The following is a 27,885-nucleotide window of genomic DNA, read 5'->3' on the forward strand; positions in this document are numbered from 1 at the left end:
ACAAAATTTCCTGGTTCAAGGTTATGACCGTTCTCAACAGGCAGGTCAACAAGTTAATTTTCCTTTGCTGCATTTTCATTTGTCGGTTTAGCTTTAATATTTGTTGCAAAGTCAGTTCATGGTTACATCTAAGATCCTCCAAGCACTTTGAGTCCTATTGGGAGAAAAGTGCTATATAAATATCATTATTATTATTATAACGTGTGGCTGCTGGCCAAGCAATATTTCAATGGGGACAATTGAAGTGGAGCTCTGAGAGTGATTCTACTACTATACAGCACATTGTGCAGTGCCTCTGGCCATAGCAACCCTTTTTTAGCCATAATATTACCCAGTTTGTTCTTAATAGTACCATTCATTCTCCCAAACTTGGCACTTGCTTGGGTTCGATGGGGAGTATGAAGTTTACTTTTATTTCCCCAGAGTTTACACATGATTTGGAAGACTTCTCCAGTGAAATGAGTGCCTCTGTCACTCTTAATAACCGGTACGTATGTAGTATCTGGGCGTCCGATTTAGAAATCTGATCGGTAGCATCGCATCGCATGCGACCAAATCGGATGCGATGCGTTGGTCCCGATTTTTCCATAGGATTCAATGTTAAAATGGTCTGAGTCCATTTTAACATAGAATTCAATGGGAAAAAGGGGTCCTTTTCCTTTCCCCACTATCCAAGTGGGCATGGAGTTGGATATAAACCTGTGGCGAGCGGACACAGAATACTTTTTAAGAAATCTGCGTCCCCTCGCAGGGCTCGCTTCACTCGCCACGCTTCGGGCTCGGTGGCTCGCTACGCTCGACACAGGTTTATATCAAACTCCATGCCCACTTGGATAGTGGGGAAATTAACAGGACCTTGTTAATATTGAATCCTTTGTAAAATCGCATGCGATTTTGCCGAAAATCGCGTCGAATCGCATCTGATTGTACAGTATGTCTTAAGGTAAGGCATACAATCAGAAAATCAGCAGCCCAGATACTACATAAGTACCCAATAACCTTTGAGATACCATACCTATAAACACATTTTTGGCATTGTTCTTTTCAGTGAAAAGAAGCGGAGTTGGAGGCAACAGGGAATGCCTCCACCCAATTGGAAAACATGTCAACATCAACTAATACATACTTTAAATTCCTACAAGGTGGCAACTGTATGAAGTCGATTTGTATTACCTGGAAAGGGTCTTCTTGTAGGAAGGATGTGGGATGGCTCTGACGAAAAACATTGGAAAAACCATTCCAACAAACGGGGGGCATGACATTGCCACTCTACATGATTGTGAAGCGAACCCTGGGGCACACCAGTAGGCTTTGACCAATTTGTACATACCTTCTTCGCCGAGATGTGTCAGCCCATGAGCCGCCTCGGCCAGGCCAGGGAGGTATGCCCTGGGGGCCACTGGTTTTCCTTGTCCATCTCTCCAGAGTCCAGTGGAATTTTGGCCACATCCCTTCGACTTCCAAACTACCCTCTCCTGTGGGGAACACACATGTATGGATAGTATGGATCTCCTGCCAGGTCTGTTGCAGTAGTGTCATGAATTGCTTGGGTTCTGTTGTTTTCCCCCGGGTTCACGTTAGCACCTTTCAAGCTCTGTACTGATGCAGACTTGGATTTTCCAGCAAGGGTTAATGATGTCACTCACCCTTTTGCTGGCAAGCTCAAGTCCTGCACATGGTACAGCGCTCTAAAGTATGAAATGACCAGATGAGCACCCCAATTGTTAATGTCCAATTAATCCCAAAACGATGGACAATAAGTGAAGTACTGTGTCCGTAAACATAACCTTTATTCCTAACTACGGGCGAACTAAAGCATATCGCCACGTAGTGAACCTTATCTGCGTATCTCACACGCTAAACCGATACTCTAATGTCGGTATCCTTTTGCAGTACTAAGTACTTAAAACACACGTAAATACACCAGGTATAATTCCCTTGTTTACTCTTAAACTTATTGCAAATAATTACACAAGACTTAGTATAAATTCCGGAATAAGGGTACAAAGTTCTTAACCGTATATTTTGAGTCACTAATGGACAAAAGGGGTAACAGAAATAAAGCAATAACAGACTATATGAATCTTATTACAATACAAACAATGTCTAATGAAAAGGGGGAAAACAGATAAAAATACAATTAGCTCACATACATCTGCAACAAGACAAAAAGCCACAGATTACCATCTCATGCTTGCGCCCCTCCCCCGGACCTGGGGCACAATAGTCGGAGATCCTGATCACTGTGGGATAGAAAAAGCAAATGGACTGTCCTGACTCCGTGCACATCATGATATAGGGTCCAGAAAAAGGGATACATTAAAGTTTTCCATTGGTCAAGAGGTCAGGTTTCCACTTCTCCTGATTGGTACAGTAAAGATGCACAGCTGGTTCTTTGTTCAGAGGCTTCGTCATCGTCTAGGGGTTCCTGCTGTGCATATGGTATAAACTGGATTTTCCTTAGTCCTGCCTCATGGCAATGTGTAGTTTAATACATTTAATGTCCATAACTTTTGAATGGTACATGATGAGCATTTCATACAAGAACCAGCCAGAGAGCTGCGAGTGAGACGCTGATCACATAGATACTAAAAATGTCTCGTGGAGATCATGTGTTACCATTAATACTATGTGTAGCAATATTAAACCATATAACTATATTTTATTATTCGAGAGTGTGGACTATGAGTTTGTGTGTGTTAGTATGGCTGTGCTCAGGGTTTGCACAATTATTCCCAGAGCCGGCCCTAGCCTAAATGACGCCCTAGGCAAGATTTTGGCTGGTGCCCCCTAGCACCGCCACTAGTTCCGCCTCTGACCCTGCTCCCCTTTACCAGCACCATCAACCCTCATCATAGCAGTCATCATTTTGGTGCCCCTACCCGCAATATTTTAAATAGAAACAGTGCACACATTTGGTGCGCAGCCCAAACAGGGACACACAATTTTGCCCCCTATTCAAATTATGCCACACAGTAGTGCAACTTTATTCACATTATATCATGCGATGGTGTCCCTTATTCACGTTACATCACACTGTAGTACCACTTTACCTTATATACATTACTCCTCACATTATACCCTTAGAAAAAAATCCTGAGAAAATATTGTATTTTAACCACCTCCATGGCCACACTGCAACCCAGCACAAAGCAGTGTGTGCTGGGCAGAGGAGAAGAGCTGCAGCTGCTGTTGTCACTTAATGGGAGGGGGCCCGGGGCCCCCACTGGGCCCTCCCATCAGACATTGGCCTGGGTAATTTGTACCCCCTACCCCTTTCTCTCGGCACCCCTGATAATACCACACAGTAATGCCCCCTACACATGACACACATTATTAATGTCCTTATAACCATAATGCCCCTTACACATTATGCCAACCTTTATTAATGCCCTTCATACACATAATGACACCCATAATGCCCCTTACACATATGTTGCACATTATTAATGCCCTTATACACATGACACACATAATGCCTGTTACACATATGTCGCACATTATTAATGCATTTATACATGACACACATAATTCCCCTTACACATATGCCGAACACTATTGCACAACCAACCCACCCGCAGACAGCACTCGCACAGCCACTAACACTGTGACCTCTGCTTCTGCTTGGATACAGATGTTTCCTCATACATTTTGTCTCAATAGGCCATGCAGCTCCTGGCCAGTTCTGCTAACGTTGGGGGCCTTTTTTGCTGAAAATTTGTCTTTGCATTGTTATGACGAGCACACACAAGGAGCTTCCGATGATTAAAATGATATGTGGCATAAATATATTCTGTGTGCGACTGTGGCTGTACCTGCATACGGAATGCTATGTTACAGTGATTTCCATGAATACACTATTTCATATGCAGATACAGCCTCACTCACACACAGAATATAGGCATGCTGCATATCATTTTAATCAGCAGAATCTGCTGATGCCCCTAGGCATTCCAAATGCCCTAGGCAATTGCCTAGTTTGCCTATGCCTAAGGCCGGCCCTGATTATTCCTACTTGTTTCTGTACTCTATTTACATAACTCTGCTAACCAAAATGGCGGCCATACCATGCTACTGTGGCGCGGATGCAACCCGACAGTCCGTAATGAGTACACCTGTGCCCCAGCGGTATACGGTCATATTATCGATCACACTTAGGTCGACAGTCATTAGGTCGACATCATTGTGTTGACAGGCAACTAGGTCGACAGGGTTCTAGGTCGACATGGATGAAGTGTTACAGGTGTCTAGGTTGACATAGGACAAGGTTGACATGGTTTTAGGTCGACAAATGCGTTAGGTCAACATGGGTTAGGTCGACTGGTCAGAAGGTTTTCACTGTTTTTCGAGCTGACGTGCCAACAGGCAGTATTTCATGCCCTACCATCCACTAGGGCACAGGTCTTCAACCTGTGGCCCTCCAGATGTTGTGGAACTACATGTCCCAGCATGCCCTGACAGTTTTGGCATGCTCTTATAGGAAAAAAATGTGGCAATGCATGCTGGAACATGTAGTTTCACAACATCTGGGGGGCCATAGGTTGAAGACCCATGCACTAGGGCATGGTGGGAGAATAAAATAGTGTGCCGATCGCAGCCAGGCACCATGCCCGAAGAATTGCGAGCAATGCGTGGGGCTGCAGTTGACTTCCAACTGTGTCCATGTCGACATTCTGGCCAAAAAAACTGTCAAAAAAACCATGTCGACCTTGTCCCATATCGACCTAGACACCTGTCGACCTTGCTGCCTATCGACCCAATGGTGTCAACCTAATGACTGTCCACCTAAGTGTGGTCGATAATACGATCCACACCTGCCCCAGCTAGGTGATCTAGAAAACGTGAACTGTTGGTAGCTCTCGAGGACTGGAGTTGGCTACCTCTGATCTAGCGTTTATCCATCCCTCACATCAAGAAAAACAAATTTCCACCCCAGTTCATGTTAAAAGCAGGCAAACTATTTTGTATTAGGATAATGGCTCATTTGTTAAGCTGTTAACATAGATTTGCTGAACCCTGGTGCAGTGGTTCCCAAACTGTGTCATGGCACCTGGTGATGCCTCGGGACACTTGCAGGGGATGCTTTGGGTTGGTGGTCCAGGACTAATTCAATTTATTTATGGTCAATGTAATAGATGAAACCAGTGCTTGTGGCTTCCAGACATAACATTTATGGACAAAGAGATGTGAATCCTGTCCCTTACCACATAACTGGCCTAAGGATGACCCATAAACAGAATTTACCTAATTTCTCAATGGGAAACTTTTGGCATAGGGGTGCCATGAAGAAAATTCTGATACTCTAGGGCACCATGATTTTAAAAAAGTTTGGGAACCACTGCCCTGGTGTAAGAAGGTTCCTTGTAAAAGTAGTTTTTTCTAAAGTATGATCTGATCTATAATACAATTAGATTAGAATATGATGTACAGTACTTTCAGGGCAGATGGATCCGTGAACAGTGCCCAAACCCCTCCACTTTTTACCCACCTATGTATATAAACGGGATTCGAAAATAAAAGGAAATAGACTGACAAAACTGAAACCTGACAGCTATTCGATCTGAGGCCCATACGCCACCTACCATGTTTACCTGATATTGAGCTGATGTTTTGCACTATAGATCCTTGATTAAGTGGTCACCAGCCAAAAGATCTTATTAAACATGGGAGCTGTGTTTTGGGTGGTTACTTGCACATATTGTGGTCGGGGAATTGAAATGTAAAAATGTACATGATTAGCCTTTTTTTATTTATTTATTTTTTAATCTATGATTAATTTTAAAATAACCAGAAATTTTAAGCAAAACATTTGAGGGTGGTTTTAGCAGAACACAATGATGAATTTGAATCACAACTAAATTTAGTTAGGTGTAGGGAAGCCAATCCCGGGGCATTTTTTTTTTTTGCTCAATCCCTGGATTTGCATGCACAATCTAATCTCCAATCATTGGATTGAAATCCTGGCAATTTTGGGGCCAAATTCCAGGATACTGCCAATCCCAAGATTAGCCACCCTCGGTAGGAGCGAGTTGGGACCTAGAACCTGCAAATTCGCACTAGGATTTTAATTTACATTTAAATTCCAAATTTGACTTACAAAAAATGAAATCCCAACTACATCACAGGAGTCTGTGCTTATCTCTAATTATAAGCACTTAGTACACTGTTCAAAAATAAAGATGCAAAATTCAGGGAAAGTATGTAATCTGGGTAAAAATGGCAAAAGATAGCGTCCATATACGAGTGACTCATTTAACTCATCTTTAATGTAGATCTGCTACTTTTGTATCACTTCCTTTGTGTCATGCTAATCCTACATCCAGTACAGTCAGTGTTAGTGTACCAAAATGATAGTGTAAAAAATGTTAAAATCCTTTTTGCGAAGTCCATGGTGGTCACTGGCACAATGGGTATGGGTGGAGCTCCGGCGACACAGGGCACCAAGGGGTTAAGACTTTTATAGTGCAGCCCAGGATCTCTTCCTCCCCATAGCCTCAGGGAGAACAGGAAGTAGAGAAAAGGAAGAGGGGAAGAGAAACAGAGTGTCCGACTCTAAACAGCCAGGTGCGTAAGGGCGGGCAGCCAGTGACTTCCATGGACTTCGCTAAAATGATTTTACAGGTAAGACAAAAATCCAGTTTTTGCTCACATTCCATGGTAGCCAAAGCTGTACCCTCATGGTAGTGAATGCCCCTGAGCTTCCGAAAGAACACTACGCTTGAAAGCCGAGTCAGACGAAGCATCAAAATGGTAAAATTTGATGAAGGTGTGAACGGAGGACCAGGTTGCGGCATGGCACAACTGCTCCGCCGAGGCCCCCTGACCAGCCGCCCAGGAAGGCCCCACCAATTGGGCCCTAAGGGAAAAAGGCACTGGTTTCTTAGCCAACAAGTAGGCCTGCCGAATGGTAAGCCGTAGCCATCGGGCCAGAGATTGCTTAGATGTGGGCCAACCCCGCTTAACAGCGTTGTACAAAATGAAAAGGGAATCCATCTTGTGGAATGAGCTGGTACATTCCACATAGATCTTCAGTGCTCTGACCACATCCAGAGAGCACAGGTGAGGGGAATCCTCCTCAGGAGAAAAAGCCGGTACCACCATTTCCTGATTTAAATGAAACTGGGTGACCACTTTAGGTAAGTGATCCAGTCTTGTGCGAAGCACCGCCCTGTCACTATGGAACACCAGAAAAGGTGAGACATGAGACAGGGCCGACAAATCAGAGACCCTACGGGCCGAGGCAACCACCAGTAAAAAGAAGGTTTTCCAAGAGAGCCAACGGAGATCTACATCTTGAGGCTCAAATGGCGACCTTTTAAGAGCCGGTAGCACCAAGGTCATCAGGTCCCAGGGATGTAACGGGTGAACAAAGGGGGGTTGCAAATGGAGAACCCCCTGGACGAATGTCTGGATGGCCATACGTTTGGCCAAACCCCGTTGAAAAAGAACTGACAAAGCCGAAACCTGGACCGTTAGAGAACATAGACGATTCCCTGGTTAGGCCCGCCTGCAGAAAAGCCAAGAAAACCACACTCGGAGAGAAACCCTTTGGTCTCAAGAGCCAGGCCATCAAAGCCAGTCTCTTTAGATCCGGGTGACAGCAGGGACCCTAAGAAGGGTGCAGGGGGTAGGGGCTATGGGGGTGTTATGGACAGACCCTGTAGATCCGAGAACCCAGGCCTACTCAGCCAATTGGGAGCTATGACAATGGCCACTAGAGACTACTGCTTGAGGGGCCGGAGGAAATGAGGTAGCAGAGGCATCAGAGGAAAACCATATTTTTTTTTTTTAAATGGCCAAGGGGCCGACAGGGCCTGTATTAGGAAAGCGTCTGGATCCCTGGTGCGGGAGCTGAAGCAATAGATTTGACGATTCAGACGTGAGGCCATCAAGTCGATCTGGGAAGGGCCCCAGCGGTCGACCAGTAAACTGAAGACCTCCGGTTAAAGCATCCACTCTCCCGCCTGAATGTCCTTGCAGCTGAGAAAATTGACTTCCGGGTTTTCTACGCCCGGTATGTAGAGTGCCAAGAGAGCCAAAAGGTAAACTTTCCGCACAAGTTAAGATTCGGGCAACTTCCTTCATGACCCATCTGCTCAGAGTGCCTCTTTGGTGGTTGACATAAGCCACTGCCATGGCGTTGTCCATCTGTACTTTGACCGCCTGTAGCGCAAGAAATCACCCTGTATTCTAGAACATTGATGGGAAGGCTCGATTCCTCTTTTGACCAACGTCCCTGAAATGAACGACTGTCCAGGACGACTCCCCAGCCTCTCAGACTGGCATCCATTGTGAGGAGAAGCCAGTGTAGAATGGCCGCCGTCCACTCGTTAGAGTCAGAGTGGAGCCACCAAGTCAAGGAGATGTGTACCTGTTGGGGAAGAACAAAGGTTTTTGACCTGAGGGCTTCGGTCAATCGATTCCATATGCTGAAGATTTCCATCTGTAGAGGGCGTGAATGGAATTGGTCCCATTCCACCATCTCGAAGCAAGACACCATCTTGCTCAGTATTCGCATGCAGAGGTGAAGGGAGACCCTGCGATGATGAAGGAAATCCTGTAAGAGCATTTTCAATGTTGACACTCTCTCCTGTGGCAGGTAGACCCTCTGAGTCCGTGAATCCAGACATGCACCCAAGTGAATCATGGACTGGTCCGGAACCAGGGAAGATTTTTTCCAATTGATGATCCACCCATGGGACTGAAGGGTATTAATCATCAACGGCAGATGGCAAGTTAAAGTGTCCAGAGACTGCGCCAAGAGAAGCAGATCATCCAGGTATGTCAGAATACGCACCCCCTGGAGCCGAAGGGTTGCTGCCATCAAGGCCACCACCTTGGTAAAGACTCTGGGTGCAGTGGAGAGTCTGAACGGAAGGGCTCAAAACTGGTAGTGCTTGTCCCGGACTGGAAACCAAAGGTATTTCTGATGGTCCTCCCTGATAGGGATATGAAGATAAGCTTCCCGATTGTCGAGGGAAACCATAAAGTCTCCTGGTTTGAGCGCTTGAAGAATGGAGCTCAAAGACTCCATTCTGAACCGGGGAACCCAAAGAAAGATGTTGAGGTTCTTCAGGTTCAAGATGGGTCGAAAAGACCCGTCTGGCTTTTGAACCAGGAAGAGGTTTGACTAGAACCCCCTGCCCCACTGAAGAGTGGGGACAGGCACTACCACACCCATCCTGAGAAGGGCCTGAATTGCCTGTGACAGGACTAGAGCCTTTTCCGGGGCTGCAGGGGGCCCCATCGTGAAGAAACGGGATGGCAGACGTTCCCGAAAAGCCAAGGCGTACCACCGGGTGACGAAAGACGTCACTCAGGAGTCGGAAGTAGTTGTCTGCCACATTTAGTGGTACTGTAGCAGACGGGTCCCCACCTCCTTGGGGACTGTGGGCGGAGAGTCATGTGGCTGGCTTTTCAGGCTGCTTTGGAGCCTGATGGCAGCCGGACAAAGACTGGCGGCCACGGGAGGAGTAACCCCGCTTGGAAGCCGGGGGAGCCTTTGCCATGGGTTGGCCTCTGGCCTTTACTTGCGGGCGAAAGGACTGAAAGGAAGGTGCGTGAGCCTTTCGTGGAAGCCGAAGGTAAGAAGGCCGTCTTCAAGGTGGCAACCATGGAGACGATCTTGTCCAATTCGGGACCAAAGAGAACATCGCCCGAGAAGGGGAGAGCCTCAAGGGCCTTTTTGGGCTTGGGGTCTGCATTCCAGGCATGGAGCCAGAGCACCTGACGTGCCACCACGGAGGATGCCGAGATGCGGGAAGACAGCATCCCAGGCCGCCTCTCCCATATACACGGATGCCTCCCGAATAAGGTCCACGTATTTGACCAAGTCTGACCGGCGAGTGCCAGAGTTGATGTGTTGCAGCAACTCTGTCGCACAGTCCGAAATGGCCCTAGCCACCCAAGCAGAGGCAATAGCTGGTCGAGCTGCGACCCCTGCATTTGAAAAAAATATTTTTAGCAGATGTTCCCATTTTCTATTGGTGGGGTCCTTAAGGGATGTCACCATAGGAATCGGTAGTGTGGTGGACTTAATCTGCTTCCACCTGTGGAGAAGACTCCCACTTGAGACGATATGCTTGCTCAAACGGGTACACCGAAGTAAAGCGCTTGGACACCGGAAATTTCTTGTTCGGATGGGACCATGCCTCTTTCAGGATGTTGTTGAGCATTGAAGAAGGTGGGAAGACAGCAGGCACCTTCTTCTTCCACTTGAAGAGAGGAGTTTCCTCCGCCACCGGCTGGTGGTCCTTAATCTTAAAAGAAGAGAGGACAGCCTTAATGAGAGCATCAACACGGGCCTGTGTCATGCGATCATCCTGGTTGGATCCTCCTTCTCCTCCCCCCGTGTTCTGAATCATCAGAGGAGGTAGGACAAAGGAGGGCCTTGTGGCAGCGCCTTCACTTAGCAGAGGGAGCCAGCAAGGACTGCAGGGAACTGTAAACTTGGACCAGACCCTGGACAGAGGAGGAAAGATTATGATCCCAGGCCGGTTCTGGCTGCTGCTGGGAAACCACCAAAAGTGGATCCACAGCAGGAGCCGGTGGGGGCGGCAAAGGGGCCCTAGCCCCTGCCAACTGTGATGCCAGCTCCCTCATGGCAGAGGAGAGGGAGGCCTCCCAGTCAGGTTCGGTTGTTGGGACCGACCCAGAGGACCCCAGCTGAGAGTCCTCAGTGGCACAGCGGTCACATACCCCCACATGGCCCCATTCACAGTATGAAAAATTTTCCTTGCACTTAGTGCAAGTATATGCTCGCAGCTTAGGAGCTGACCCATCCCCTGAGGGTCCTCGAATTCCTGGAAGACATGGTTCTACGTACCCACCAGGCACATCAGTAAGCAGGTACAGTGCACACACAAACTGCCCACTGTGCTGTATAGGGCCTGACACTGAAAGAGTAAAGGGGAGAGCAAGGCACATAAACCAGATGCTTACACTAAAATAGTGTGGTACTGTAACTGTGCTGGCAAACCTGAGCCCAGACTGGCAGAGCCACTGGGAGCAGGAGGACCTGGGGTGCACTTCTCCCTGTTCCCACAGCGTGTAATGGTGCCCAGAGCTGAGGAGGGGGCATGGAGAAGTGATCCCAGTGCGGGTGGGCCTATGGTAGACCCTATTGCTGAGGGGTGAGGGCGGGAGCTGGGAACCTGGCCCGCCCTCTCCTGGAACCACGCAGGGACTCGGTAATGGGCGCACAGTCAGCCCTGAGCCCTGGTGGTCTAGTGGGGAGCTGCCGAAGCAGTGCGTCACTGCCAGGGCCACCGGAGGATCTTAAAAAGGGCCCTGTTCTCTCAGGCACCAAGAAAAAAACTGAGGCGGGGGGGGGCAGGGTATGGGGAGGTGGAGCCCCTGGGCTGCACTGACTTAAGCCCTTGGTGCCCTGTGTCGACGGAGCTCCACCCATACCCATTGTGCCAGTGACCACCATGGAACGTGAGCAAAAGTATAGGATTATGTAAAATTCAACTGAAGCATGTGATTGTCTAAGATTAGTAAATGGCCCAAAAACATTATATTGGCATATGAGAGAACATGTTTACAGAGGAAGACTTGCCTATACTAGAGATCTAGCCATAATACTCCAGAAGCACAATGGCCAGCTGTGAATGCTGCATTTCTAGCTCCTGAAAGCACTCTTTTGCCAAGAGGTTATCTGTATATGGTTTGGGACTGCCATAAAAGACATGACCTGAAGGCTTGAAGAGCAAACCAGAGGTCAAACAAAACACAGTATTGAATATAAAAACAATGCCAGTACATCTGATTATTAGTAGGCCTTCAAATGGATACACACTAAAGGAGTCTGTCTAATATTTATGGTTTGAGCAAGAATCTGGTAATGTACAGTATCAGTAAAAAAACATTTGTCTGAATCAAATGGATTTAACCAAATTGTGAGAACATCCATTTATTTTATTTTTTTAATAAATGTGTTAATGAAACACCAAAAAGTCACAATATTACAAATTGAATACAAGTATGATAATTTCAACGAAAGTAGCATGGACATTGGGAAATTGACATCAATGTTTGATACTATCAATTTAACCATACGTTGTCAGCAATAAATAAATGCTTTGGAAAAATAAAAGATGTGTCATTTCTTTATATATAGTATGCAACCTATCTATGGACCCTCCATGGCCCAGGGCTGTCTCCGGTCCTGAATTAAGTAAAAACACCACACTATTAGACATCCAATAATATCGGGGGATCCCCTGAAATAATTCTCATCAGATACCACTGGGTATCCTTGAAAGAATTATGAAGTTTTGTTCTAATTTCCAGTGATAGCACTGTTATATAGCTTTCCCAAGTATCAAAGAGTTTCTTAGTATGGCGTTCTTTGTGCAATAGGCTCTCAAGCCACTCCATGTTGAAAACATGGAACAGTTTTGTCTTGAATAACTGCAAAGAAGGGGGGGGGGGTAGTGTCGATCCACGTCTGCAAAATGGCCTTGCGTGCAGTGCAACTGCACTAACAATCACCAGAAGTCGTTTGCTCCCTCTAGTCATTCTTTGGTCCTCTGGCAGTATACCAAAGATAGCCCAGTGGACTGTAAAAGGAACATAATTCACTAATCTTACGCAAAGGTCCTAACCTGAAGCCAAAACAATTTAATTATAGGGCAATCCCAGAAATAATGGTACAGATTTGCCTCACCAGCCTGACACCTCGGGCACGCTGCCGAGGGAGTCATCCCAGCGAGGAATTGTGTGCGGGGAGAGAAGTATGCTTTGTGAAAAATGTTAAGGAACATTTCCTGGTATTGAATTGCGGGCAACAATTTCCTAGAGCGCAGCAGTGCCTTGGACAGTTGTGGGCATGTAAGCGCCAGTGGTAATGGTGTCGTGGTCTATAATTTGCCTGAGGGAATTGTAGTGTATGGATATAGCCCTACGTTAGGCCACCCCAGATAAGAGCATCATGTCCAGGGTATTTGCCCAGTCCGCCTCCGAGAAGTAGCGTATTACCAGTGATGCATAGTGTTTAGCTTGCATGTATGCCAGAGGGTGTCTTCCAAAAGTTGGGAAGGTCTCCGGCGCCTTGTCATAAGACATTGTTTTTTTCATATCCATGTCAATCAGAGCTCTGACGGAGGACAAACCCTCAGACCAAAGACTCCCAAATGGTTGGCCAGCCAACCCTCCCTTAAATTCTAAGTTATGCATAAAATGTAAGAATAGGGATTTCTGGGCATTTAAATGTAGTCTGTGTCTAAGAATCTGCCACACCCTGCGTGTTGGCCATAGAATAGGGTTAAGTTGGATCTTTTCATCCACCTCCCCATCTTGCATATGAAGGAAGCCCACCAATCCACTGTTAACCAGAAATTCCCCCTCAATCCTTGTATTAGCATACACTTCTTGACCATGTAGCCAATCCCTTAGAAAGCGAAGTATAGAGGAATGATTATAGTGTAGAATATTTGGGAAGTTAATATCATCCAATTTTTTATGTATTTCTAATGTTTGGGATCAGCAGTGGCTGCTGCCCCTGGTCTGCAGTGCCAACCAAAGACCGGAGGGCGGAGCCAGCCACCATATATGTATATATATTTCCCGCAGATCATCAGCTGCGGCCGCCACATTGTCCACAGGCTTCTAGTTCTCAGCCTGTCTGTCATCAATAAGCCTGCCCCCAGACTCTGGTTTCACAGGAGTCTGGGGGTGAGTTTTTTGATGATAGGCTAAGAACTGTAAGCCTGTGTCCTGTCCTACGGCTACTGATCCTTGGGTAAAGAAGCCAGCATATATGCAAATATGTGTATATCTGCTGGCTGGATCCCTTCTGCAGTCCTTGGTCAGCGCTGCAAGCCCAGCTTGAGAGTAAATGGCCTATTGTTATTTTCGGTACTTGTTTCCTAGCACGGCCACAATCTTGTGGATCGTGTACCTTTAAGTTAAGGTACACGATCCACACGATGGACCCGATTTCCTTTGAAATCAGGTCCATTTTGGCGGCAAAGGTACAATATCGGGGGCATCGCGTCGGTCGGGACCATTAACATTGGTCCCGACGCGATGCCCCCGATTTCCCCATAGGCTTCAATGTTAAAATATTTTTTAACATTGAAATCGTGAGGATCGCGTCGGTCTTGTGCCATTATAATGGCACAAGATGAGATGGACTTGATTAAGTCCATCTCACCTTTAAAAAAATGTGAAAAATGTGAAATGGGCCAATATGACCCATTTCACATTATAGATGTCCCCGTCGTCACCCCACGATAGACGCCAACCCGAAGCGTGGCGAGCGCAGCGAGCCCGCGAGGGGTGGCGGTGCGCGTCCTCCGACCTTTTCATTCCCCTACTATCCACGTCGGCGTGGAGTTGAGAATAGAATAGTGTGGCGAGCGCAGCGAGCCACCGAGCCCGAAGCGTGGCGAGCGCAGCGAGCCCCGCGAGGGGACGCGTATAACTTCACAGGTATACGCGTGCGCTCGCCACGCTTCGGGCTCGGTGGCTCGCTGCGCTCGCCACACTATTCTATTCTCAACTCCTCGCCGACGTGGATAGTAGGGGAATGAAAAGGTCGGAGGACGCGCACCGCTGCTCTCGCCACGCTTCGGGTTGGCGTCTATCATGGGGTGGGGTTTACGTCGCTAAATTTGGGGGTGTAGGGAATATTTTACATTGAATCCAATGTAAAATCGGGTCCCAGGGACCCGATTTACATTTCATTCAATCAAAAAATCGGGTCCAAAATCGGTCGGTCGCGTCGATCGCATCGCATGCGACCAAATCGCATGCGATGCGATCGACCCGATTTTTCCGACACGACCACCCCGATGTAAATCGGTGTGGCCGTGGTAGGAAACAAGTACCTTATTTTCTACCCTACATTACTAGACTTTAGTTCCAACCAGGAAGATTGGACAAATGATCTTTTAGTGCACTGGGTTCAGTTGAATGACCAATATATTTCTGGTGTTGGCCAGTGTGTACTAGCAATGTATGTAATTGAGGTGGTTCACAGACATATTGCATTGGTAAGATATATTGCCAACTTCCTGTACATCAGCTGCACTAGCCAGTGTTTATTGACAGCACAACTGGGTGGGCACATGGAGATGCACCTGCCCAGTTGAGACGTTAGACACAACTAATCGGGCAATTTGCACGCAGTTCACACGCAACAACTAATCGGGCAATTTGCACGCAGTTCACACGCAACACTCTGTCTGTTCCATCTGTACATCAATTGATCTGCAGATATGTGATTTGGTGTGTACCCAGCCTTGCGTAAGTTAATGGTGGTGGCAGAATGATAATGTATGTTAGTAAGCCACAGACCAAATCATTTTTCTAATTACCGGCCTGTACTCCAGATGATCTTGGAGCAGCAGGGGTTAGAAGATGTAATGGCTGTCGCAGAGAGATTCTATACTGTAGTTACAGTAAACTGAGCGGTGTTTGTGTCAATGCCTTACGAACAGAAATCACACTGTTGGACTATTCAATGTTCCTGGATTGTGTCCCTTTAACAATGAGTTGAGTCCCTCAAATAGGTCAAAGTCTTGCTTTGATCCGACAGTTTGATTATTTTAATTTTTTTGGTACTTCCTCTGCTCCCTCTGATTAGCCTACAGTGGCATAGAGCAGGGATGACCATTGGTGGGTGAAACCATAGGCATCTCTATTTGGCAATTTTGGGGTGCCTTGGCAATGGTGTTTGAGAATAACTGGTGTATGGGTGTACCCCACCCACATCCTGTGGTGAGAGTAGTGTGGTTAAGGAACACCATGGAAACAAATGGTTATAATGCACCAGCCCTGATGGTGGCGGAAACATAGTTTCTCGCTATAATAAAGAGAAGGGTGGTATACCAGACTGAGGGCCTCCCGTGTATAAGACACCAAGATGGATATTAAATGGGTGCACAATAGTAAGGAAGTAAAGATATAGTATAGTAGTTTTTGCTTCAACTTAGTGGATTTCCTAAAAGGTGGCCTTCCCTTTGTCTGGATTTCAGAGGATTTCTCACTCAAAAATAGTTTTTTCCCCTCATACATAAAAGGGGAAAAACTAGAGAAAAGAAAGGACAATGTGTATATCAGTCGACACTTTTTAAGTGAGAAATCGGAATTCCAGCAAAAGGGAAGACCACCTTTAAGAAATCCACTAAGTTGAATGAAGTTCTACTCAATTATATATTTACTTCCTTACTATTTTGCACCTATTTAATATCGGGATCTGGTCATTAGGTCTACAGTAACTAGGTCGACAAGCATTGGGTCGACATGGTTCTAGGTCGACATGACATTAGGTTGACACTAGCGCTAGGTCGACAGTCAAAAGGTCGACATGGGGTTTTCTACTGTTTTTTTGAGCCGACATGTGCCAACAGGCTGTATTTCATGCCCTACCATGCACTAGGGCTTGGTGGGAGAATAAAATGCAAGGGGATGCGTTGCACTTCAAACTGTTTCCATGTCGACTGTGTTGACATTCAGTTCACAAAACAGTGAAAAAACCCATGTCAACATTTTGACTGTTGACTTAGCCCATGTTGACCAAACGCTAGTGTTGACCTAATGTCATGTTGACCTAGACCCATGTCGACCTAGTGTTGTCAACCTAGTTATGGTCGACTAAACGATCCCCACCCTTAATATCCATCTTGGTGTCTTATACAAGGGAGGCGCTCAGTGTGGTACACCCCCCTTCTCTTTCTTATAGCACTTTATCAAGTCATTAGGGTTAGACTCCACGGTATTACCAATAAGCAGCCACACTTGGAGTGCTGATTTAAACCTACATTATAAGTTAATTCATAGATTCTTTCTACCCTAGGATGCGAAATTCCACCTCATGTCTTCCACCAATACGTACTGTCCTGTCCCTCAGGGGAAAGTGTGGAGGTTGCACTGCAGCTGTCAAATTGAGAAATGTAATGAAATAAGAAGAGATGCAGCTGGTTGGAACTGTGGTGATATTTACAGGGTCAGAATTAGCTAGGCATATAAGCAGCTGATAACTACAGAACAGGAGTTATGGCCTAAGATACAGAGAGACACAAACACAGACATTTTGAAGAGAGGAGGAGGTGGCTTATGTGCAAACTGCTCTGTCCCAGCCACCTCCTCTATGCTGCTAGTAGGGCAGCATAGTGCTCAGACTCTACTATGCGTGTGCAGATCTATGGAAAAATGGTGCAGCAGCCATTTTCTGGCAATTCCCACAGGGCTGCTGCCATTGCCACTGGAATTTGGGGGTTAAGTATAAAAACAATGGGTGCAGCATGTGCGCTTTGGACCTCCATGGGACTCGACACACTGCACCTATTATAAATAAGCCACTGTTTATACATACGTGTAATACAAGGGACCCAGGATGACAGAACTTCTCAGCTTCAGCAGCCAGGGAGGTAGTTCTCTGTGTAGCTGGCACTGCTATACTCACCAGAGTCTATATGGCATTGCTCAGGAACTCGCTGCTGCAGAACTTCAGGGACAGAGAAGCCAGCAATCCGTCTTGATGTAAAGTGTAAAGCTGTGCATCCACAAGTTCATCCACCTGGTTATTGTGCAGGGCAGCTGAGGGCCTGGGTACAGAGGGAGAGCACATGACCTACGCACACTGTCCCACAGATGTCCTCTCCAGAATGCGATGAAAGGTAGTGCAGGTGGCAACACGCCTAATGTCTAACTGACCCAGAGCTGTACTTATGGAAATAATGAGATCTCTGAGATGTTTTTCAATCACCAACCGGTGCCACCGTGTGGGCTGGCTGCCCTAATCTAAAACTGACACCTTTCATTTTTCTCCTAGGCAGCTTCAGCAGGCCCCACCTCAGGTGCCAGCACCAGCCCTGCCCACCATACTCTTTTTAGAATACTTCACCCTACCCTACCCACTCCACCAAAGACCTTTGACCTAGTCACAAGAGCGTGTGTGTTTGTAAGTTACTGTATGTATTTTGAATGAAACACATTTAACAAGTATTAAGCATTCAGGAAGATTCATTATGGTTGTATTTATTGAAACAAATTACTAGATACAATAAAAACTAATAAAAAATAAACATTTAGTATTGATGTATATAATACAGTTTTCATAATACTGAGGTAATAAAAAAGTGAAACAAAGGGCAAGACTTTATCATGGGCTTGTGTTAATATTATCTCACACTAAACTGAGGTTTCCTCTATAAAATAAAAAATAACATTCCAGCTGGCATGCTTTGTGCAGAGAATATTATTTGTACCTTCTATGTATATTTCTTTTCTAAGTGGGAGGGGGTTTGTAATTAGGATGGTTCCTTCCACTAACCCCTCATTACATGATTTTTAAATTTTTTGTTATTTTTATGCTTCTTGTGTATTGTACAGTCACGGAAAAATAATAAAAAAAATAACAGGCAAAAATAAAAGATTGATTGTGAAAAAATGCTTTGTAGCAAATAGTGTAATGGAACATGAAACGGTTGACCATCTGAGTTTCAAGTGTTTTATAGTGAGATGTTTGGGTATGTAACAAGTTTGCAACAGTATGCAATGAAGGGTTAAATACATTTGGGATGGCCAATTAGTGGGTTAACCTTTAATTGCTGGGTAACCTCGATGTGGTGAACCCATCTGCAATGGGTGAAACCATCGATGATCACCCCCTGCTTTACAATTACAACGTTGTAAGACAATATGAGCCTGGGTGGAACTATATAGGAGTGTAATGGCAGAGCTAAGCTCTGTGCCCCAGCACTTTGTTAAAAAAAACATAAAAAATTCTATGCTTCTGCATCATCGATGGTAGGGAAACCCTTTGATTCTCCCCCATCCATGGCAAAAGTATTCCACACTCAGGGCTATTTTTGGGCCGGAACGCCGTTCCTGAACCTCTTTTGAAAAATTACATCATCAGGAACAGCATTCTGGGACCTCTGAGGCCTGTCCTGCTTCCCTCCAGAGGGGAGGAGAGCACATTGCGCTTCTCTCCTTCCCCTCACGGTGTCCCTGTGTCCCTGTGACAGAGCCAGCCCAGAGCTTGCAGATTGGCTGCCAGCCTGCGATCCAATCAGATCGCTAAGTGCTCAGCTCCCCTCTCCTTGGAAGTGTGTGTGTGTGTGTGTGTGGGGGGGGGGGGGGTTCAGCAGCGTCAGAGGAGACAGACAGTAGGGGGACACTGGATTGGGGTGAGGGCAGGAAAGGCGCTCCCTCCTCCTCCTCCAACAGCAGCAGCAACAATGGTGAGTTGCACTGCTGGTGGGAAATTCTCACACTGTAGGGGCATATCTGGCACTTTGGGGGCATATGTGTATGTGTCACTGTGGGGCACACCCCCATATTCATTGGCCACACCCAATTTTTGACACATGCCTGTGGCATGCCTACACAGTATCACTACGTATTTTTTTTAAACTTGCACCACTGGCTGGCGGGCATTGTGTATCTGGCATTGCTGAAGGTATTGGGGGCATTGTGTAACTGGCACTGCTGAGGGCATTGTGTTAAAAAAAGTTTATGCAACAATTGATATCATGACCCTTTGTGAACTCCACCCACATCACCGCCCGCAGTTCCTGAACCTATTTTCCTACAAAAATAGCACTGACCACACTGATTATAGATAATCGATGATTTAAAAACATTGATGGCCCATAGCCATCCCTATAACACACAGAATGTTACTTTCATGCATACTTACATTAGTGCCTAAGTTAGTGTATAATGTTTTTGGTGGAAGTTATCATGTTTTGAAATCATGATAATATGTAAACCCAATACTGTACATTATAGGCTTTTGATACATTTTACTTACAGTGCTGTAATTATATTGTATTTTCTTGTTTTGATCCATACACAGCGAAGTTCATCCTACGAAATTCTATGTTGCATTTTTTATAAAATATTGGGCCATATGCGCCAAGCTTCAAATGGTGATAGAATGGAGAGTGAAAAACAACCAGCTCCTAACTCTCATTTTCAAAACCAGCCTGTAACATGACAGTTAAGCCCCATACATGAGTGACAGATGCCCCGTGCTGAGCGATACTGCATAGCACAGATCGCTCAGAGCACAGCGATGCACCAGCAATGTGTGCTGAGGGATCTGCATGCATGCAGTATAAATCTAGCCCGGCAATAGAGACGCGCTAAGTCTGCACAACAACGTCACTGGGGGCCTACACACGAAGTGATCCGTGCTTAATTAAATACAAATAGGGCTACAATTGCCCAATGTGTATGCCTCATTAGGAGTGGATTGGCTGGTTGTTTATCACTCTCACTTTTTGAAGCTTGGTGCATCTGGCCCATTGTTTTGGTATTTTTTATAGTATACATTTTATTTAAATTTTGAGATCTTAATTTATGTATTTATTCTTTCATCTATAGGAGCTTTAAACTCATTGGGGTGTATTCAATGCTGTCAAAGCCCGTCCTCAGTATTCAACTGATACTCGCCTTTTCCACCTCGCTATTTCTATAAAGCGAGGTAGAAACGGCGAGTGCGGCCGTCAAAACGGCGAGGCTTGTGGCTATATGCAGCAGGCTCACTCCGTTAGCCATGAACCTCGCCTTTCGGGGGAATCCCCGGCCCATAGAATAGGATAAGCGGCCAGGGAGAGGGTTAAACAGCGAGAATGGCTTGTTTTCTGCGATCCTCGTTTAATGTTGTGAAGATGTTGTTTAATGTGGTGAAGATGGCACTGCAAACTTGGTATCCACAATATTTAAATGGCAATACTGTCATAGCAAAATACCTCATGTATTGCTATTAAAAGCACTGCCATTTTAAATTTTACCTTAAAGCAGCGGCTTGCTATGTAAATATACCTGTAACCAACTGTCAAACATGGAGAAGGACATTACACTAACCCCACAAGGACAGAAGTGTTTCTTGTGCAAAGAGCTATGTCAGCATATAGACTGACCCCACCCACCAGTCCAGTATTTAGCCCCACCCATCATATAATTCTGATGTCTCTCTCTCGTAGGCAGGCCTTGCTTGGTTCTCTATTGATGGCACTGTACAATTGCATCTTGATGGCCCTTTCTAGCAAGAGGTGGTATCCTCTGACTAAAGCATTGAAAACCACCCAGCGTTCTAGCATGTTTATTGAGAGCTTTGTAGGGAACTTTCACACCTGAAGTCTATTGGTATCACAATTGTCATATCTGAGATAGAAGACTAATCTCTGCTCAGTTACAGAAGCACATTTGGAGACTGAAATTGTAGCTGGAGAAGTGATGTAGATTTGTCACAGCTGGGAGTGCCTCAGCTTGTACAGTATTTTTTGTAGTTGAAGATCCAAAGATGTTAAATAAATGGTTTCTAAAATGAGCAGCAGGTCATCTCTATATGGGGAATATTTAGAACCCTCCTGATCTAAGAGGGGCAGCCATTGCTAGAGACTTGATCTTTGTGAACATTGTAAGCACTATAACCAGGCCCAAATGTATGGCCTTAAATTGAAATTGATGAGACATTCCTATCCCAGTCTGGAACTTGCAAGTGCGTGTGTCCGTGACTACAAATCTGTCTTACTCCATGCTTTTGTGCATGTTCCCCAAAATTCTGGATGAGAATAGTCCCAGCCATCCATTTTCTACAGAAGGAAAGAATTTTAGTACAATTTATTTTTACATTCTTTTATGTTATTAGTTGAACTTGATGGACGAACGTCTTTTTGCAACCTCAGCAACATTCTGAAACTGGCTTGCCTACTACTGTATACCCTCCAACATCTGAAGGGCAGAAATCTGTACAAAGCAATGGATATGGCCACAGAAAAAGCCACACCCCCATTCCTATTTCAATGGACAGTTGGAGACCCAGAAACCCGTTACAAAGCCCTTTTTGGCCGATACAGGCCATAAAAAACTGTTCTGGACAAAAAGGTACAGTTGGAGGGTATTCTACTACCAAAAGGCAGGCCAAATAGTTTCCCTTTAGGGGTGGAAGGACACATTTTGCTTTATTTCCAGCAAGATTTGTAGAGGCAATCCCTCATGTGGGACTTAAAAAGTCATATGATGTGTCTCATCCGGGTGTCTGAACTGGAGTTGAACTGCTGGTCCCGGGTGAAGCAGACAGCCTCTTACCATGGGAGATTGTGGGAGGACAGCTTGTTAGCCATGCAGAAGGCTTGGTTACTGGGCATAGAGAAATGCTTGGCACTGAATGAGCTCTCAAATTTTGTGCAGCTATAAATGAACAAGCCAGAAAAGCCCAGCACCCCACTACAGTTGTGGTAAAGGGGACACTGATTTCTGAGCCCCAAAGTGCCCAAATAAAAATGTGGGACTGGATGCAACACTTTCATAAGTATACCCACCCCTGCTATCTTTACCTGCTGCTACACCTAGCAGAGGAAAGGGCTAAAGTGGGGGAAGGACCTGCTCCCAAAAGGTAACTATGCCTGTTTTGACTTAAGTATTGGTACCCTAACATCAGGGCCTAGCACTATAGGATAGTCCTCTTAGCCTCTTTATAGCATTGGGCTGGCATAAAGAGTATTGGTCATTCCATCCTTGTCACTGGAATAGGCAGTACTGACAACTGTCTACTGCCTATAAACAGAAATCTCTACAGAACAGAAGGAAACCGCATACCTCACTGCCACCTTACTGCCTCCTTCACTTGTTGTCATGTGGTCACTACCTGTGGTAGCAGTGACTAGGTCACCCCAGAGGCAGACTCCAAACATCCTCAATGTTGAGAGATGTCACTGGTGTAACTTACAACCTTACACCCAGGTTTAAGGATGGCTGTTATATACAGTGCTAACAAATAGTGGCAAGCTCTAGCAGGCATCTAAAAGGTGAAGTCCAACATTCCCTGCAGCCTTCTGCAGTATATTGAGGAGGAGCTTCAAATGATGTTAGCAAGGTCCAAGCTCTTGTCACCACTGCTGCGTGTCATTTATCGCCCGCCATTCACATTTGCCACCGCCCCATGCAAAAATGTGCACGCGCACAGCCGAAACATTGGTCCGAACAAACCAGAATAACCCCCTCTATACACCATTTGCATTGTCCCCCGCGGATGAAAGAAACATTGCAACATTGATATAGCGCAGGTCATTTACAATGCAGGAAAAATGCAGACAAACATTTCATTTTGTACAAATGCTCATAACGGTAGTCTTTACACAAGCTGCACACATGGATAAACATTACGCTTCTGTTTTTGGATGGAATGACTGTACAGGCTTGGAGTGCGCCAGTAAAATGTACAAATGACATAAAGTACTGCATAGCGCCGCCCTTGACACACATGAAGTCATGTCTCCAGCTTCTGATTGGCACATGGGCCAGTTATTCAGAGAAGAAGGATGACCATCAATAGCCATGTGTATTGATGGTGCGATCGTCATAGATGTGTGCCAATGGCTAGTCCTAGCAATATATATTAAAGAACAGAAGTATTAAAACTAAACAGGACTCCATAACTAAGCACTACAGTTGAAATGTCACAATAGTGAACACCTTCTTTACAATGCCTACAAATTTCCATGTTCATAATATACTTATACAAGTACTTATGTTACAACCCTGTTATGGGATGTGTATCCTTATACCCATACTTTTATCCTTCTTTCCGCCATATGATGCTCTGATGTAGCCGACACACCAAAGTACTTAGGGGGGAAACTGGACCAAAATGCAGCTTTGTTTCAGAGAGGTGAGAGGGAAAGCACGAGTCAGTCCGTACTGTACACTGTAAGCCACTGGATTGATTCAAGGAAATGCATCATGCAGTGACACAAATCTGGTATATGCTCTTTAGCTGTTCGTAAGCAGATTATAAAATGTGAAAGAAAATGTCATGTTACTACAGAGTCCTGTCTTGGGTCCCAATTAATGCAGAAAATGAATATTTTTCTTCCTACGGAAAGTAGGAAAAAGCCAAACAGTAAAATGGAAACAGCCATTGCCTGACAGTAATATAGGTGATTATAGTCTATTGCGGTTACTCAGCCATCTTCTTTTACTGCCTCAGACCACTGGTGAGATGAGATTAACATTTTGGGGAGGTACTGTATCTACAAATACTAAAATGCTTAAATAGCAAAGCTGTCAGGTAACATACGTAATCATTTCCTAGATTTTGATTTGTATGTTTTAAGATGACCACATTTTTAATCAATTTATTCCAAATGTATTATAATGTAGTATGTCATGGATTTATATTTTATCCATCAATGTTTTGTATTAGTTCTGCTTCTTTCCCTTCTATATGATTCCCTAAACAAGGACAAAGTGAGTCACAGGCTTCATAAAAAATGCAGGTTATGGGGCCAATTTAATTAGCTTTGTTAAGCTTTTACTTCCCGCTCCGTGATCCTCACATTCAGTAAGAAACTGGGAATCACAGGGCGCGTGAAAAAGTCTGACGTAGACGGGGCTCGTAAACTGTGTGAAATGGTTGATTTGTGTCTTTTTTTTATAAAGAGCGTAAAATAAGTGTTTTTCAAGCAATTAAAGCCTCTAATGAATTTTGAGATACATGAACTTGCCTGTAAAGTGATTGTTATTGTTAGAACTTACAGTATATGGCTATACCTGCGATCTTCTTGAGACATTTGCACAGGTAAATTTTGGGTACTTATGTAATATCTGGGCTCCCGTTTTTCTTATGAGACCGCATCCCCTCGCGGGGCTCGCCACGCTTCGGGCACGGTGGCTCGCTGCGCTCGCCACACTATATAAAATCAACTCCATGCGTAGTTGGATAGTAGGGGTATGAAAAAATGGGGTGCATTTAACATGGGAGCCCAGATAATACATAAGTACCAAATTTTGTATTGCAGATTTCTAGTCAAATAGAAAAAGTGTGTTTTATATTTAGACACTGTATTAACAAATGGGTTGCATACTTTATTAAAAGGATTGGTGTGATCAGGGCTATTTTTCAGCAGGCTCCAGCAGGAACTGAGGCCCTTATTCTAGTTCACTCTTTCTGACAAAATATTTCTTAGATGGACAAAACCATGTGCACTGCAGGTGAGGCAGGTGTTACTTGTGCAGAGATAATTAGATTTGGGTGGGGTCTTACACCTGCCTCACCTGCAGAAATAAATACCTTATATATCTTTAGGTGTGTACCCAGCCTTAGTAAGTGATCTGTAACCTTACTACCAAAATCTCTCGGATGATACAAACCCTTAACTATTTATTACTTCCATGAAATGTTCACCTCCCAGATAACACCTGAAAGCGTTCTGCCCTTATCTAGGCTGCACATGGTGACTGTAAGCCAAGCATCTCTTGCATATATGCATTGCTCCAAACACCAATGGCAGATCACCAATAACTGGGAATACAGGAATACAGTAAAACTAGTGGTTTGGCAAGACAAAGCATCCTACGGCTGACCTGTTTATATGGAACATGATACATCATTTTGAAATACTGCCCAGTCTACTACAGACCATGGGACCAGATGTTCTAAGCTTGAAAAGAAATAAAATGGAGTTATAAACCACCAGCCAATCAGCTACTAACTGTCATGTCACAGGTTGTGTTGACAGTTTGGAACGGATTTGTTGGTGGCTTATCACTCTCCATTTTGTCACATTTTAAGGCTTAGTACATCTCGCCGTATATGAAGCCAATCACCTGAGCCTTGATGGTATACTCATACTTCGGTGTGCAGTAAGGCATTCCCTCTTGTCTATAAATAGTGTATTTCAAACACACCTGTAAGTCATCCACAGACTTACATTTCATGTATTGGATAGCATAATGGGACATCATGTGACTTCTCCAGACATAATCAAAAGGTAAAACTCACTCCATTATTTAAAATGTACTATGGACTTTACTATTCATTTAAGTAAAAATATTCATGCTATTGGTAATAGGACGATATCCCCTTTCCTGGGGGATAGTTACTGATGGTTACACATATCTACATAAACAGACCGTTTCCGGAGGACTACTTTCCTGGTGCAGAAGAAATGGTCAAAAAGGAAGGTCCCAACTACATCGGAAAAGAGGGAGCTGCATTTCTTTAAGACCATTTCTAAAGGTAGATTGATTTTTGGCAGACAATACACTGGAGAGTAAAGCATACTTGTTACGTATCTAATGCTGTGACCGTCTATCATGTAATAGGAATGGCTGCTGATCTGGCACTCATTAGTACATAACATGCACTTTTTAAATACAGTAAGAAAACTGGTCCCAGGCAAACAGAGTTGCCCTAAATGTGAAAGACCGATAGACAGGAACAGGATGTCCCAGGAGAAAGTCTCATGCAAGATCATAAGAAACATTGCTGCATGCCTTCCCACATGGAATTATTTCCTTCATTTCACAGTTCGTGAGGGGATGTCCTGATCTCTGGAGATGTTGTGTCGCTGCTGATTGGGTGAATACAGAGGTCAACAACTGCATTTGTCTTATTCATGCACATTTATAGCTTTTCCCAGTTATTTGCTGCTAGCTGTCTTTCTGTAATTTAGTTCTTAACTTCATTAACTCTTCCTCTAAGCTCCTTATATGCTGCTGTAGGGCTACTTTATCTTCATGCGCCCTCTGATTTGCTTGTGACTTTGCCTCCTCTATCTTTCTCTCATACCATTTTTCCATTTGCGTAGACACTGCCTCAAAGAAATACTGAGTGATCTCCAAAGCGTGAGAGGTGTCTCTGGTCTGCGTGACAGCCTGCTCAGCGGGGGCACTGCATGACAGTGCCTGACCCTGTGCTCCAGGCATTTGGGCTCTCTGTCTAGGCTGGACATTTTTTGCACATTTCCGTGTCTGTGTCCCTCGGTCCATGAGGTTTACACTTTGTTTCTCTGCTTTTTTGGTATCAGGTAAGGTCTTTGTAGTGGGAAGGATTTTAGATGGCTTCAGTTTGGGATTGGGAAGGCTGCCAGATGGCAGAGTTGGCTGATGTCTGCAGGAAGGAGCCATACCTGTGGTTTTCTCCTTAGGTCTGACGGCTGGTGGGTCCACAGGCAGAGACTGCTGCTCTATAGCTAAGGAGAACAAATTGGGATTTTATTTTGGATAAGAACAGTTATCATTGCATGTTATCACATTATATCCATAACCCCTGTCAGGCACGCATGGAACACACACTGGACTTTTTTATTTAAATAACCTCTTAGGAAATACTTTCTACCAATGGCTACAACTGTTTTAAAAAAAAAAAACTTTACTGCTTATGTGTTATGATACTGTACATAGGGGAAGATGTATCAAATGGCTGAGAGAGGTAAAGTGAAAAGACATCAAGTACCAACCAAGCAGCTTCTAACTACCACCTTACAGGCTATGTTTGAAAAATGACAGGATCTTATTGGTTGGTAGCCAGCCCATTAGCAACTAACTGCCATGTTACAGGCTGGGATTGAAAAATGAGAGTTAGGGTTTATCACTCTCCATTTTATCACTTTTCAAGGCTTAGTACATCTGGCCCTTTATCTCTCAACACTTTAAGAGTTGATACATCTCCCCCATAAACCGCCATAGCAAAACTGACTAAGAACAAATCCATATACTGATGTATTATGCCTTTCAATCAAAGTACACTTTTAAAATGATCTGTAACACAAGCTACATCACTACTGATAAATTACATCGGTATCTTTATTATATAGGTAAAAAAAAAAGAAGCCAACCCAAATGATAATTCTGTGTGTCTGTATGTGTGTCATTTATGATACCGCTACCAACACCATTTGCACAGCATGAAGTATTCAATTACATGATAAACAATGACTACATCACGTTGGCAATGGGAGGACACCACACATCTGTACAATGCATCCCTGAATAATTGCAGTGTTAGCAGAGGTGAGGCTTGGAGCGTGTCATGACTTCTATAATGGAGATTCGATCAGTACTGATCTTTTAGTTTGGATTTCCCTCATTTTATTTGGATCATAACTCCTTTTAGAATATGTCCAGTAAGCACTTTCC

The 27,885-nt window shown here is 44.8% G+C and overlaps 1 protein-coding gene across 5 annotated transcripts in view; it reads right to left on the reverse strand.

Annotated features, from left to right (window-relative positions):
* Nucleotides 1-19,095: 19,095 nt before the first annotated feature.
* ANKRD6 (ankyrin repeat domain 6) overlaps nt 19,096-27,885 on the reverse strand; it is a 153,226-nt gene continuing 144,436 nt past the window's right edge. For 4 of the 5 annotated variants that reach the window (XM_083177055.1, XM_083177052.1, XM_083177053.1 and 1 more), the window contains one exon: nt 19,096-26,939. In XM_083177055.1, the coding sequence (XP_083033181.1) occupies nt 26,398-26,939 (542 nt within the window). In that variant the 3' untranslated portion in view covers nt 19,096-26,397. The remainder of the gene's footprint in view (nt 26,940-27,885) is intronic. The other variant, XM_083177056.1, reaches the window with a different exon arrangement.

Source organism: Crinia signifera, chromosome 3, assembly GCF_055691185.1.
Source record: "Crinia signifera chromosome 3, ASM5569118v1, whole genome shotgun sequence".
In the NCBI taxonomy this organism is placed as follows: Eukaryota; Metazoa; Chordata; class Amphibia; order Anura; family Myobatrachidae; genus Crinia; species Crinia signifera.